This window comes from Calypte anna, chromosome 2, assembly GCF_003957555.1.
Source record: "Calypte anna isolate BGI_N300 chromosome 2, bCalAnn1_v1.p, whole genome shotgun sequence".
Taxonomy (NCBI): domain Eukaryota; kingdom Metazoa; phylum Chordata; class Aves; order Apodiformes; family Trochilidae; genus Calypte; species Calypte anna.
The window spans coordinates 150,746,846-150,761,957 of record NC_044245.1 but is presented as its reverse complement, the minus strand read 5'-3'; the positions used below and the strand labels follow the sequence as shown (position 1 = coordinate 150,761,957).

The following is a 15,112-nucleotide window of genomic DNA, read 5'->3' as shown; positions in this document are numbered from 1 at the left end:
CCCATTCTATGATTCTATGATTCTATGATTCTATGATTCTAAATACTGGTGGGATGGCAGCTCTTCCAGGACTGCCACCTTCTCTACAGCTCCAAGTCCTCCTGGGGCAGAGCTCTTGGCACAGAAAATGGTGACCAAGGGGGAGTTGATCTGTGCTGCTCTCTCAAGAGCTGAGTGGTCACCCCTCAGCCCATCCCTCACCCCCAGACCCCAGGTGTTTCTGCACATCACTTCCATCAGGGTGGGCTGAGAGCCCCCTTTGGAGCCTTCTGGGTATGAAGCTCCCTGCAGAGCTTCACCAACACCAGTGCTGCCCTAGGAGGCAGCCAGGAGCCCCCTGGGACACCAGAATGTCTGCACTGGTGTCCTGGTTGGGGTTCCTCATGCCCAAAGAGGAGACCAGCAGGTTCCCAGTGAGGGTGGGATGCTCTGAGCAGCTTCTCCAGCTGGAGGAGAAGACTTCAGGGGCCTCGTGGTCCCTGACAGCATCCAGACCCCATGGCTGCTCAGCAGGGGCAAAGCAGCAGCTCCTCTGGGGCTCCTGCTACCCAGGGCTGTGTTGGGTGCTGGGTGCTGGGTCACCCCCCTTACCGTGGCGATGTTGTTGCAGGTGTGGAAGAGAACAGTGAAGTCAGGGTCCTCCAGACCTTTCTTCAGAGCTTTCAGCCCCTCCACCATCTCATCCCGGTGGTCCCGAGCAAAACCTGGATTTAGAGGGAGTGTTTGTTGGGTGACAATGTGGCCAGAGAAGGGAATGGAGGTGGGGAAGGGTGTGGAGCAGAAGGAGAAGGGTCTGGAGAAGTTGTGAGGAGCAGCTGAGGGCCCTGGGGGTGTTGATCCTGGAGCAGAGGAGGCTGAGGGGAGACCTTGTGGCTCTCTGCAACCCCCTGAGAGGAGGTTGGAGCCAGGGGGGGTCGGGCTCTGCTCCCAAGGAACAAGGGATGGGACAAGAGGAACTTTGGGCACAACTCAAGTTGTGCCAGGGGAGGTTTAGGTTGGAGCTGGGGAAGAATTTCTGCCTGGAAAGGGTTGTCAGGGCCTGGCCCAGGCTGCCCAGGGCAGGGCTGGAGTCCCCATCATCCCTGGAGGGGTTTCAGAGCCCCACAGATGTGGGGATGAGGGACATGGGGGGTGCTGGGGTCAGGGTTGGACTCCAGGATCTCCAAGCTCTTTTCCAATCCAAACCATTCCATGACTCTGCCAGGTCTGGGGTTGTAGTTTAATCCCAGTGTCTGGGACTTTCCCCTTCTGCAGCTCCATCTGCACAGGACCAGGTTGTCACAGGTGGGGTTTCTGGGGGTTCTGGAGTCCCCATCATCCCTGGAGGGGTTTCAGACCCTGGGGATGTGGGGATGAGGGACATGGGGGGTGCTGGGGTCAGGGTTGGACTCGATGCTCTCCAAGCTCTTTCCCAACCCAAAGCATCCCCTGGTTCTGTTCCATGATGCTGCAATTTCACCCCAGGAGCTGCAGGGTTGGAGCTTCCTCAGCTTTCAGGAAGGGGCAGAGAACCCAGAGGTGCCACCAAGGGCCAGAGGAGCTTTTCCTGCAAGCAGCCACCCTGCTCTGCAGAGCAGGACCCAGAACAGATCCTCCCCAGACCCTTCTGCTCCCCGTGGCTCAGCTCGGGCTGTTGGAGGTGCAGGACTGACCTCTGCTGGAGAGGAGGAGGAGGAGGAGGAGGAGGAGGAGGATGCCAGGCTGAGAGGCAACCTCAGGAACCACCTGAGCTTGGCAGAGACCTTCTGAAAGCCAAACCCTTCCCTGAGGAGCAACCCCCTGGCTGGAGAGGTCTCTGTGGAGGTGCCTCCCAACCCAACAAAACCCAACCCAACCCAACCCAACCCAACCCAACCCAACTCATCCTACGGTGCTGGGTCCTCCAACAGCTCCTGCAGCAAAGGCCATCTGCAGGGACCCCATTTGGGATGGGGAAAGGGGGAAAGGGGAAAAGGGGGAAAGGGGAAAAGGGGAAAAGGGGAAAAGGGGAAAAGGGGAAAAGGGGAAAAGGGGAAAAGGGGAAAAGGGGAAAAGGGGAAAAGGGAAAAGGGAAAGGGAAAAGGGAAAAGGGAAAAGGGAAAAGGGAAAAGGGAAAAGGAAGGAAGGGAGGAAGGGGAAAAGGAAGGAAGGGGGGAAGGTGGGACAGGGAAGGGGGGAAGGGGGTAGATGGGGGAAGGGGGGAGGAGGAAGGGGAAGGGGAAGGGGAGAAAAGGAGAAGAAAAGGAGAAGAAAAGGAGAAAAAAGGGAGAAGAAAAGGAGAAAAAAGGGAGAAAAAAAGGAGAAAAAAAGGAGAAAAAAAGGAGAAAAAAAGGAGAAAAGGAGAAAAGGAGAAAAGGAGAAAAGGAGAAAAGGAAAGAAGGCGAGAAGGCGAGAAAGAGAAAAAAGGAAAAGAGGAAAAGAGGAAAAGAGAAAAAGAGAAAAAGAGAAAAAGAGAAAAAGAGAAAAAGAGAAAAAGAGAAAAAGAGAAAAAGAAGAAGGATCCTGGTGCTGGTACCCCCAACCTTCCCCAGCCCAGCCCCCACCTTCATAGCAGAGCTGGATGTAGAGCAGGGAGTAGACACAATCCACAGCGTCCCTGCGGACGGCGGCCAAGGAGTCGGAGCAGCGCGGGGAGAAGAGGGCGACCAGGACACCAAGGTTGTAGAAGGGGATGAGGGTCTGCAGAGGGGACAGTGGGGGACATTTCAGGTGGCCATGGGGGAGAAAGCCTTAGGGGTGAGGGTGCTGAGCCCCTGGGTGCCCAGGTTGCCCCCAGAAGCTGTGGCTGCCCCATCCCTGGCAGTGTTGAAGGTTGGATGGGGCTTGGAGCCCCCTGGGCTGGGGAGGGGTCCCTGACCATGGCAGGGAGGTGACATGGGATGGGATTTAAGGTCTTTCCCAACCCAACCCAACCCAACCCACTCCATGATTCTGTTATTAGCAAGAAGAGCCCCAAGCAGGAGCTGAGCCCAGAGTTGGGCAGGGGAGGCACCCAGGGCCCAGTGGCTGCCAGGGGGAGGAGGATGGGGGAGCAGGGGGGGGACTTACACTGACATTCAGCTTGGTCAGGTAGAACTCCAGCAAGGCAGCACTGACCTCCACTGCCCTCTGCCTCTCCTGCTCCTTCTGGGACTTGATCCAGGGACCCAAATGCTGCAGGAGAAAAGGATGAGGAACAAGGGATGGGACAAGAGGAACTTTGGGCACAACTCAAGTTGTGCCAGGGGAGGTTTAGGTTGGAGCTGGGGAAGAATTTCTGCCTGGAAAGGGTTGTCAGGGCCTGGCCCAGGCTGCCCAGGGCAGGGCTGGAGTCCCCATCATCCCTGGAGGGGTTTCAGAGCCCCACAGATGTGGGGATGAGGGAGATGGGGAGGTGGCCTTGGAAGCATTGGGTTCATGGTTGGACTTGATGGTCCTAAACCTCTTTTCCAACCAAGAATGATCTGATGATGAGAAAGGAGAGCAGAAGCTTGGCTTCTCCAACCCAGATGTCTCTGATTTGCCCAAGTGTCCTTCAGCCCAGCAGCCTCTCTGGGAACCCTTCCCTCAGCCCATGGCTCATCCCACCTCATCTGCAGGACACTGCTGGTTCCTCCCCTGCTCCCAGAGACTCCTCCTCAGCCTGAGCACCCTTCTTGGGCACCAGCAGGCATGCCCAAGGGGACAATCACCTCCTTCTGCCCCTCCAGACCTTTCCTGGAGCAGAGCAGCCAGGCAGGAGGTGGTCAGGGTCACCGTGGAGCTGATGGCACCAGGAGCAGTGGGGACCATTCCCACCAATTCCCACTCTGGGTCCAGAGCTGTCCCTGTCCCATGACCTCCCCCATCCAAGCTGCACCTACAGCAAACATGTCCTGGAGGCCATGGGGGGTCAGGCTCCTCTGCAGCAGACTCTTCAGCAGGTCCTTCAGGGCACTGAGGGTGTCCCCATACAGCATCTGAGGAGGAAAAGAGAACTCAGAGGCTGCCCAGGCACCCCAGGGGGGATGCAGAGCTCCCTCCCAACCTCAGAGGCCTCTCTCAGATGCTGGGAGCCAGGGTGCAGCAGCTCCAGCTCAGCTGGGATGGAAACCCAGTCTGCAAAAAGCACCTGGGAGTCACAGAACCACAGAAGGCTTTGGGTTGGAAGAGAACTTCCAGACCACTGCAGATTCCACACCACAGAGGTGTTCCCATGAGCAGCCCCCAGGCCCAGCAGCGAGGCAGAACCTGAGCACCCAGCACGAGATGCTCGAGTGCCAACTTTCCAGAAGGGAATTTGGTCCTCCTGCCAGCTGGAGATCAATCCCAGGCTGAATGAACCCTTTGAAGATGCTTCTGGGTCTCTTCCAGGGCTTATTTTGGGATAAACACCAAAAAACAAAAAAGCTTCAAAGCTTCAAAGCCTGTAAAAAAACCCGACTAGAATAAAAGCATAAATAATAGGTTTTTAAAAAGTAGGCTGAGGGGAGACCTTGTGGCTCTCTGCAACCCCCTGAGAGGAGGTTGGAGCCAGGGGGGGTCGGGCTCTGCTCCCAAGGAACAAGGGATGGGACAAGAGGAACTTTGGGCACAACTCAAGTTGTGCCAGGGGAGGTTTAGGTTGGAGCTGGGGAAGAATTTCTGCCTGGAAAGGGTTGTCAGGGCCTGGCCCAGGCTGCCCAGGGCAGGGCTGGAGTCCCCATCATCCCTGGAGGGGTTTCAGAGCCCCACAGATGTGGGGATGAGGGACATGGGGGGTGCTGGGGTCAGGGTTGGACTCCAGGATCTCCAAGCTCTTTCCCAACCCAAACCATTCCATGACTCTGCCAGGTCTGGGGTTGTAGTTTAATCCCAGTGTCTGGGACTTTCCCCTTCTGCAGCTCCATCTGCACAGGACCAGGTTGTCACAGGTGGGGTTTCTGGGGGTTCTGGAGTCCCCATCATCCCTGGAGGGGTTTCAGAGCCCCACAGATGTGGGGATGAGGGACATGGGGTGGGGATGGGGTCAGGGTTGGGCTCGATGCTCTCCAAGCTCCTTTCCCACCCAAACAATTCCATGCCTGGAATCCATCCTGGGAGCAGCCCAGGCAGCTCCTGGGTCCCTCACCTCTCTGTGTAGGACATCTCCACCATTCTCATCCTTCTCCTTGCCCTGGTCAGGGGGTGGCAGGGAGAGCACCCCAGCCAGGCAGGTGTCAATCAGCTCTGTCCTGTCGGGGTCACTGAGCTGGGGCTCCAGGACACTGATCCCAGGTTAAGGAAGCAACAGGGATGGATCTCCAGGAGCTCCTTCCAAGCTGGAGAAGAAGGAATGAGGCTCTCCAGGAGCCTTCCTGCTGGCTTAGCTCCATGCCATGGGGCAGCAGCTGGAAGGGGGAGCAGGGAGAGTGTCCCCAGGAGCTGTGCCAGGAGCTGGGACCTTGGGGGTGTTTTCAACCTGAGCTCAGGAGTCCCCTTGGCACAGCTCAGGGCCTTGTCCCTGGCTCTGCTGCACTTCAAGAACATCGACTGCTGAGCCCAGGAAAAACCAAAGAGCAGTCAGCAGCAAGGGCAAGGGCAGGGGGAGGCTGGGGCCACTCCAAGCCCACCATGGAGGTTCCCAATAAATCACAGAATCAGGGAATGCTCAGGGTTGGAAGGACCTCTGGAGATGCTGGAGTCCAAGCCCTGGCACAGCAGGATCAGCCAGGGCAGCCCAGACAGGAACAGATCCAGGGGGGGTTTGGAAGGCAGCAGAGAAGGAGAGGAACCTCATCTGGAGGTTGGGGGGGTTCAGGAGGGGTTTGGAAGGCAGCAGAGAAGGAGAGGAACCTCATCTGGAGGTTGGGGGGGTTCAGGAGGGGTTTGGAAGGCAGCAGAGAAGGAGAGGAACCTCATCTGGAGGTTGGGGGGGTTCAGGAGGGGTTTGGAAGGCAGCAGAGAAGGAGAGGAACCTCATCTGGAGGTTGGGGGGGTTCAGGAGGGGTTTGGAAGGCAGCAGAGAAGGAGACTCCACAACCTCTCTGGGCAGCCTGGGCCAGGGCTCCCTCAGCCTCACAGCAAAGAAGTTTCTCCTCCCCTGGAGCTGGAACTTCCCATCTTCTAGCTTCAACCCATTCTTCCTTGGCCTGGGCACCACCCAAAAGAGACTGAGCCCTTCCTCTTGCCCCCCAGCCCTCAGCTACTGACAGACATTCAGCAGATCCCCTCTCAGCCTTCTCTTCTCCAGCCTCAACACCCCCAGGGCTCTCACTCTTCCTTCCCAGCAGAGATGCTCAAGGCCCTTCAGCACCTCCCAGCTCTCCAGGGGACTCTCTCCAGTAGATCTCTGGCTCTCCTCAACTGGGGAGCCCCAAACTGGAGCCAGGATTCCAGCTGTGCTCTCCCCAGGGCAGAGCAGAGCAGAGCAGAGCAGAGGGGGAGCAGAACCTCCCTGGACCTGCTGGACACACTTTTCCTGATGCCCCCCAGGCCACCCTTGGCCTCTTGGCCACCAGGGCACATTGCTGACCCCTGGAGAACTTCCTGCCCACCAGGACTCCAAGGGCTTTCTCCAGGGAGCTGCTTTCCATTCTCACCCTTTCCATATTTATCACCATCATTGATGTTGATAATCCCCCCCTCTCCTCAGTCTCCAAGCTCCAGAGCCCCTCAGCTCTCTCAGCCTTTCCTCACCAGGAGATTTTCCACTCCATCACTTTGGAGGTTCTGCTCTGGACTCTCTCAAGTAGTTCCCTGTCCTGAAACTGAAGGGCCCAGAAATGGACTCAAGGTTCCAGACCTCAATATTCCAGTCCAGGTTGGATGGGGCTTGGAGTTCCCTGGGTCCCTCCCTGGGCAGGAGGTTCTGGACCTGTGTGAGCTTTGAGGTCCCTTCCAACCCAACCCATAGATTCTGTGATTCCTTGTGGCCTCACCCAGGCAGAGTGAGGAGGAGGAGAACCTCTCTTGCCCTACAAACCCTTCCAGCCCACTCCAGGATGCCACTGGACTTCTTGCCCACATTGTTGGCTCATCCTGGTGTCCATCCCCAGGTCCCTTTCCTCCGTGCTCCTCTCCAACAGCTCAGCCCCCAACCTCTCCCGCTCCCTGGGGTTGGTGGGTCGAGGGATGGAGATGCCAATCCCCCCTGCAGGGAGCTGGTAATCCCCCAGGGATGGGGATGGAGGAAGGATACACCAGGTAGGTGCAGGTGACCATCGCCCGCTGCCGAACCGGCGTCCGCATGGCCTCCAGGGGCTCCGCTTTGATGAACTCCTGGGAGGCAGAAGGGGATGGTTGGGGGCACCTCCAGCTCCAGCCCGAGCAGTTACCCACCCCACAGATCTGCTCAGCCACCCCCGAGCCTTGGGCAAGAGGGACACGGGGACCACGGCACAACCCCGGAGTGCTTGGGGCTGGAGGAACCTTCATCCCAGGGGGCTCCAACACTGCCAGGAGGGGAGGCACCACCATGGCTCCTGGAAAGGCTGGTTCAGGTCACAGCAAGTCACCCTCCCACTGCTCAGCACCATGCTGGGACCTGTCCTCACCCAAAGGGCCAGCAGAGCCCAGGGAGCTGGGCCATGGGTGACAGCAGGGCCATGGGGACGACAGGGCCATGGGGACAACAGGGCCAGGGGGGACATCAGCTACATGGGGACAGCAGGGCCATGGGGGGGACAGCAGGGCCATGGGTGACAGCAGGGCCATGGGTGACAGCAGGGCCATGGGTGACAGCAGGGCCATGGGGACAGCAGGGCCATGGGGACAGCAGGGCCATGGGGACAGCAGGGCCATGGGGACAGCAGGGCCATGGGGACAGCAGGGCCATGGGGACAGCAGGGCCATGGGGACGACAGGGCCAGGGGGACGACAGGGCCAGGGGGGACATCAGCTACATGGGGACAGCAGGGCCATGGGGGACAGCAGGGCCATGGGGGGGACAGCAGGGCCATGGGGACACCAGCTCCATGGGGACATCAGCTCCATGGGGACATCAGCTCCATGGGGACAGCAGGGCCATGGGTGACAGCAGCAGGGCCATGGGGACAACAGGGCCATGGGGGGGGACAGCAGGGCCATGGGGGGGGACAGCAGGGCCATGGGGACATCAGCTCCATGGGGACAGCAGCTCCATGGGGGGGACAGCAGCTCCATGGGGGGGACAGCAGGGCCATGGGGACAACACCCCATCCCAGCAGAGCTCAGCAGCCACCTGGGGACATCTCCCAGCAGAGCAAACTCCCAGCCACCCACCCTTCCCACAGAGCACCCAGAGCACAGCTCAGGGATGGAGCAGCTACACCTCCACTTCACCCCCAGCAAGGTGGCTTGGGAACCCCTCCATGGGGAACCCCTCCATGGGGAACCCCCCCCACGAGGAACCCCTCCATGGGGAACCCCCCCACGGGGAACCCCCCCACGGGGAACCCCCCCATGGGGAACCCCTCCACAGGGAGCCCCCCCATGGTGCCCCCAGGCCAGGCCACCTCCCAGGCTCTGCCCTTACCACCATCTGTGCCACCAGCTCAGCTTTGCGGGAGAAGGTGAAGTCCCCAGCCCTGTCCCCGCTGTGGATGGCCTGGCTGATCATGCAGATGCTCCGGATGAGGCACAGCTTCAGGGTCAGGTCCTGAGAGCAAGAACCCAGGGAGGAGAAGTGAGGCCCCAGAGCTCACCCCACAGCTCCTCATCACCCCCAACCCTGCTGCCCCTCCGAGCAGCCACCAGCGCACCCCAGCTCGGGCTCTGCTGCTGGGGGAGTGTTGGGTTCATCCTGCTCCTCATCCACCCCACCAGCTCTCTGGTGCCAGGGGGGCAGCAGGAAGGTCCCCCCGTGGCCAGGTCACCAGGAACACCCTGGCAGCACATGGGATGAGGACAGATCTCCAAGTTCTCCCCACCTGAGCAGCACCACGATGCTCAAGGCGGCTCCAGAAGCTGGAGGAGAAATTCCTCGTGTGGGAGCTCAGGGGTCAGGACACAGAATCATGGAATGGGTTGGGTTGGGAAAGACCTTGAAGATCACCCTGTGCCACCCCTGCCATGGGCAGGGACCCCTCCCCAAGCCCAGGGGGCTCCAAGCCCCATCCAACCTTCAACACTGCCAGGGATGGGGCAGCCACAGCTTCTGGGGAAACCCAACATGGGGTCAAGAGGAAAAACCTCCTGGGGTGCTCCCAGGTGGACATGGAACCAGGGGAGGGTTTGAGTCCCTGGCTCTCCTGGGGGATGGAGCTGTTCTGCAGGAGCTGTTAGTGCCAGCAGGAGCCCAGAAGGAAAACACATTAGTGGAGCCTGGAGAAGACAGCCTTGGCCTGACACTTCCACCTGAGAAACGGCAGTAGCCTGGTTCTGGCTGGACCAGAACCTGTTCTCCTGGTCCTCATGGGCAGAGGAATGTGGTTGTGGGGCTGTCTGACCATGGCCAAGGACCTTGGGGGCTGTCTGACCATGGCCAAGGACCAGAGGAGCAGCAGCTCCCATGGTTCATGGGACGTGGCTGTGGGGCTGCTCTCCAGGAAAACCCAGAGCAAGATGCAGGCAGAGAGAGGCAGGAAAGAGCAGAGAGGAGTTTGAGATTTGAGGCCTCACCCTGTACCTTGGTTTCTACCTTTATTCCCAGAACCTGAACGAGTGGAAAAAAACAAAACAAAACACAAGAGACATTAGCAAGGAGGAAGCAATGGGCTTCTCCCAGGAGCTGCCTGATGGGACCCATCCAGCTCACTCGTCTTCTTCTCCCTTCCCTGAGCAGGAGGGAGCAATCCCACCAGCTTTACCTTGGTGTTAAAGTACTGGAAGATGTTCTTCAGGATGTCTGCTTCAATCCTGGAGAGCACCAGCTCCTTGGGGGCATAGGCAGCCACGTAGCCATAGCAGAGGATGAGGCTGCTCTTGATTTTCTCCACCTCGTTGTCACTCCGGTCCTGGCACAGCAGAGGAGAAGGATGATGATGGGGGGGGGGGGTCTGTGGTTGGACTTGATGACCTCAAAGGTCCCTTTCCAACCATGGTGATTCCATGGTTCTATGGACAGGGGTGGTGGGGAAGCCAGGCCTCACATGGAAGGGTTCTGAAGGATTCAGCTGAAGGTGGCCCTGGGTGACAGGACCCCCCTGAGAAGGTCTCAGCCCTTCCCCTTCCATGGTCTGGTGGTGGCATCAACCTCCAGAGCCCTGGAGGAGCACCCAGTGCCCACCCTGAGCTGCACTGCCACCAAACCTCTGTCTGAGCCATCAGCCCCCTTGGCCACCAAGTGTCACCTGCAGGAGCCCCACAGGGCAGCCTGGCCAAAGCTAACCTAGTTAGCTGCTGGTTAACTACCCACCAACCTCTGCCCCTTCACCAGCACTGCTGAGAGGTTTCATCCCCAACATCCCAGTGAGGGTTCCTTCCCCAGACCCCCCCTGTCCCAGGGCTCCTGGGCTTCAGGAGGGCTTCTGCACCCAGATCCTGATCTGGCACCCTCCTCTTGTGGGTCAGAACCTCACACAGCACCAAGCCCATCCCTCAGACACCCAACCTTGGAGATCAGGAGTTAAAGCAGGCTGAAAGAGTTGGGGGTGTTCAGCCTGGAGCCCTTGGAGCAGCTTCCAGGTCCTGAAGGGGCTCCAGGAAAGCTGGGGAGGGACTTGGGACAAGGGCCTGGAGGGATGGGAGCCTCCCAGGGGGAAGGGTTTGGAGCTGGGAGAGGGGAGATGGAGAGGAGATCTTGGGCAGGGAGGGAGGGAGGGAGAAATTCCTTGGGGTGAGGGTGCTGAGCCCCTGGGTGCCCAGGTTGCCCCCAGAAGCTGTGGCTGCCCCATCCCTGGCAGGGTTGAAGGTTGGATGGGGCTTGGAGCCCCCTGGGCTGGGGAGGGGTCCCTGACCATGGCAGGGGGGGCACTGGGGGGGATTTAAGGTCCCTCCAACCCAGACCATTCCATGATCCTACAAAACCCACCTCCTAGGTCAGCAAGTCTGGAACAGCCCCATCTCCTGGGACAGGAGCTGCCTGGGGACCACCAGGAAGCAGCAGGGTGGGTGATGGGCAAACCACTGCACCCCAGGCCAGGGATGAAGCAGCCCCTGGGAGCTTTTCACTGCTGGATGTGTGGCAGGAGGAACCTTCTGAGCTCTTACCTTGAAGATACTGAACAGTCCCATGGATCTCTTGAAGACATCAGACTTAACAAACTCTTCCAGCTTGGCCAAGGTTTCCTCCAGGTGATGAATGGCACAGATCCCAAAGCAAGAAGCAAGGCCCTGGAGGAAGAAGAGAAAAACACAACAGCAGAAAGCCCTTCAGTTCCTCAGCCCTGAGTGATGACTCAGAAGATCCATTGGACCTGGTAACATCCCAGCATCTGAGCCAGGTCCAGCTGGAGCAGCTCCTGAATCCCTGGGCATTCACAAGGGAATCCAGGGGACAGTGAAGGCCAAGACCAAGAGCAAGACCACCCTGCACGTGATCCCCAGCACAAACCCAGGAGAAGAGGGGGAGAGGGACCTGGGGGTGTGGGGTGAGGAGAAGGTGCCCAGGAGGCATCAAACCCCCAGCAGTGTGAGCAGCAGGACAGGGAGGGGATTGTCCCCTCTGCTCTGCTCTGGGGAGACCCCCCTGGGGTAAAGCTGTGTCCAGCTCTGGGGTCCCCATCAGCAGAAGGACACGGAGCTGTTGGAGCCAGTGCAGAGGAGGCCCTGGAGCTGCTGGGAGGGCTGGAGCAGCTCTGCTCTGGAGCCAGGCTGAGAGAGTTGGGGGTGTTGAGGCTGGAGAAGAGAAGGCTGCAATGGGGAGACCTTGGAGCAGCTTCCAGGTCCTGAAGGGGCTCCAGGAAAGCTGGGGAGGGACTTGGGACAAGGGCCTGGAGGGATGGGAGCCTCCCAGGGGGAAGGGTTTGGAGCTGGGAGAGGGGAGATGGAGAGGAGATCTTGGGCAGGCAGGGAGGGAGGGAGAAATGGTTTGGGGTGAGGGTGCTGAGCCCCTGGGTGCCCAGGTTGCCCCCAGAAGCTGTGGCTGCCCCATCCCTGGCAGTGTTGAAGGTTGGATGGGGCTTGGAGCCCCCTGGGCTGGGGAGGGGTCCCTGACCATGGATTGGGGTTGGATCAAGGTGATCTTTAAGATTCTTCCCAACCCAAACCAATCTGGGGCTCCCTGATGGACAGATGGGGTCAGAGCTGGAGCAGGGGCAGGAAGCTCCATGTCAGATGTCAGGAGCTCTGTGGGAGGCAGGAGCTGGGGCAGATCCAAGCAGGCTCAACAGGTCCTGCCTGGCTGGAGGAGGTCGAGGCTGGAACTTGATCAGCAGTTTATTCCAGAGCAGCTCTGGAGGGAGCTGCTGGAGCTGGAGAGCAGCCAGAAAGCAGGAGCTGCTGTTTGCTCTGCACTTGAAGGTGTCTGCAGGGGGTGGAGGTGCTGGTGGAGCTGGAATGCTCAGATGACTTTAGAGAGGAAGCAGAGCACGAGCCTGGTGAGGATGGGCAGGAGGAACCCAACCCTGAGCTCAGGTCTGGGGTGGTGAGGGAAGGGCTGAACTCGGGGTAAGAAAAGCATCCAGGAGGAGGTGGGTTCCACAGGCACGGAGTGGTAGGACAAGGGGTGATGGTTTTAAATTGAAAGAGGGGAGCTGCAGGTGACACATCAGATATTTTAGGTTTAGAAAATGGGATTTAAGGTTGGGCAGGAGGAAAAAAATCTTGGTGTGAGGGTGCTGAGCCCCTGGGTGCCCAGGGTGCCCCCAGAAGCTGTGGCTGCCCCATCCCTGGCAGTGTTGAAGGTTGGATGGGGCTTGGAGCCCCCTGGGCTGGGGAGGGGTCCCTGACCATGGCAGGGGGGGCCACTGGGGGGGATTTAAGGTCCTTCCAGCCCCCACCAGTCTGGGATTCTATGAAGCAATGAAGGGTGTTGAGCCCCTGGCCCTGGTTGCCCAGAGGGGTGGGAGATGGGACCCTTCCCATCCCTGGGACCCTCCCAGGTTGGATGAGGCTCTGAGCAACCCGATCTGGTTGAAGCTGTCCCTGCTCCACGTGGGGGGGTGGATGAGATGACCTTTAAAGGTCCCTTCCCCAACAAAGGGGATCATCTGATGATCCTGTGACCAAGCCCAGGCTGCAGGCAGGGCAGCAGCAGGGATGTGGATGGACGGGGGATGTGAGGCTCCCCACGAGAGGACAGAGAAGGCACCAACCCCTCCTGGTCCAGCCAAGATGGAGCTGAGAGGAACATCTCAGCAGCTTGAGATGCTCTGAGGAGCAGACAGGGAGACAAGGTGGGAATAAACTCAGGGATTTTTTTCCCCAAACCTCTGGGGCTCCCTGAGTCCCAAGGATGGACCAAGAGGCATCCCAGACCCTGGTGGCAGCAGGAGGGGCTGCCTGGGCTGTCCCAGCAGCAGCTCTGCCCAGAGGAGGCACCTGGCAGTGATGGAGCAGCTCCAAACACCCCCTGCACCCCAGACCTGCAGAGACCCCTACCCAGCACCAAGGCTTTGGGGGGTCCACCCAAGGAGGCCAAGAGCAAGGGTTGGGGTATTCCCAGTGCCAGCACAAACTGGGGGGGATGGAGAACAGCCAAGAGGAGGACTTGGGGACACTGCTGGGTGACAAATGGGACAGGAGGTGGCAACGTGCACTGGTAGCCCAGAAGCCACCTATGTGCTGGGATGTGACACCATCCCTGGCAGTGTTGAAGGTTGGATGGGGCTTGGAGCCCCCTGGGCTGGGGGAGGGGTCCCTGACCATGGCAGGGGGGGCACTGGGGGGGATTTAAGGGATTTAAGGTCCCTTCCAACCCAACCCAGTCTGGGGTTCCATGATGTCCCTGGGGAAGCAGCTCTGCCAGCAGGCTCAGGGCTGGGGAACATCACCCTGTCCCAGCCTGGGGACAAATGCCACTTGAGAAAGTGTCCCAGGGCACCCCAAGCATCTCACCCAACTTCAGAGCCCTCTTGCTCCTGGGTTCTCTCCACTTCCCTGTGCCCATCCACCCAGCAGCTGTGTCCTACCCTGGATCCAGCCTCCAGGAGACACCAAAGCCCAGGCCTGGTGGGACTGGAGCAGAGGGCTCAGCACGGGACCATCCCTCCTGCTCCCTCCAGATGAGCCAAGGGTTTGTCCCAGCTCCTCCTCACCTCCCTCTCTGCCTCCTCGTGGTATCTGGCTGTTTCCAGGAGCTCCTGGAGCTGCTTCTGAACGAGGTCTTTGCTGGTGCAGGCTCCAAGGGTCGTCCCAATGCATTTATAGAGGAAATTCTGGAAGAGCAAAGGAACGTCACCACCCCTGGGAACCTGGCCCAGCCCTCAGGGGGGCTCCATCCACCCCTGGGTTACTCCTTGCAGCACCCTGGAGGCACCTGCCCCAAAGCCAAGGGGAAGGACAGAGCTTGGCCACGAGCAGCTGGGGGACAGCAGAAACAAAACCCTTCCTCCTGCCCCAAATGGAAACAAAACCTCCAGGAGAGGGGGAGCAGGAGAGAGGTTCCCCAGCCAGGGCACCACAGCCCCTGGTGACCAACCTGGGAGCAGCTCTGACTGTTCCTACATTGGATTGGGGTTGGAGATGGGGAGAAATCCTTTGGGGTGAGGGTGCTGAGCCCCTGGGTGCCCAGGTTGCCCCCAGAAGCTGTGGCTGCCCCATCCCTGGCAGTGTTGAAGGTTGGATGGGGCTTGGAGCCCCCTGGGCTGGGGAGGGGTCCCTGACCATGGCACTGGGGGGGATTTGAGGTCCAACCCATCCAGTGCCACCCAAGCCCAATGGTTTGGGGTGACACTGGGTGATCCCTCCAACCCAACCCCAGAATTCCAGAATGTTTAGGTTGGAAGAGACCTCCAAGATCATCCAACCAGTCTGAGGTTCCACAACGGGAAGCACTGAGGGCTGGATGGGCTCTGTCCCTGCTCTGCTGGGCTCTCCACTCCCTCCCCATCACCTTCTCCAGTGGGATCCCATTGTAGCTGTTGAGGTGTCCACACATCTCTGGGATGAACTGGCAAATCCAGGTGTTGTCAGCCACGGCCACCAGTGTCTCCTGGAGGAACTGAGGGTGGAAGAATCATCCCATGAGGAGGAAGAACCATCCCATGGGGAGAAAAACCATCCCATGGGGAGAAAAACCATCCCATGGGGAGGAAGAACCATCCCATGGGGAGGAAGAACCATCCCATGGGGAGGAAGAACCATCCCATGAGGAGGAAGAACCATCCCATGGGGAGGAAGAACCATCCCATGGGGA

At 59.3% G+C, this 15,112-nt stretch overlaps 1 protein-coding gene across 1 annotated transcript in view; it reads right to left on the bottom strand.

The window, feature by feature from the left end:
- The window catches only part of LOC103526249 (maestro heat-like repeat-containing protein family member 1), a 53,547-nt gene that overhangs the window by 24,556 nt on the left and 13,879 nt on the right, over positions 1-15,112 (bottom strand). The window contains 12 exon segments of the mRNA XM_030444736.1: positions 592-704; positions 2,523-2,658; positions 3,028-3,132; positions 3,822-3,917; positions 5,048-5,183; positions 7,097-7,176; positions 8,411-8,533; positions 9,503-9,529; positions 9,684-9,830; positions 11,026-11,148; positions 14,013-14,132; positions 14,810-14,917. Coding sequence (XP_030300596.1) covers positions 592-704; positions 2,523-2,658; positions 3,028-3,132; positions 3,822-3,917; positions 5,048-5,183; positions 7,097-7,176; positions 8,411-8,533; positions 9,503-9,529; positions 9,684-9,830; positions 11,026-11,148; positions 14,013-14,132; positions 14,810-14,917 — 1,314 coding nt within the window.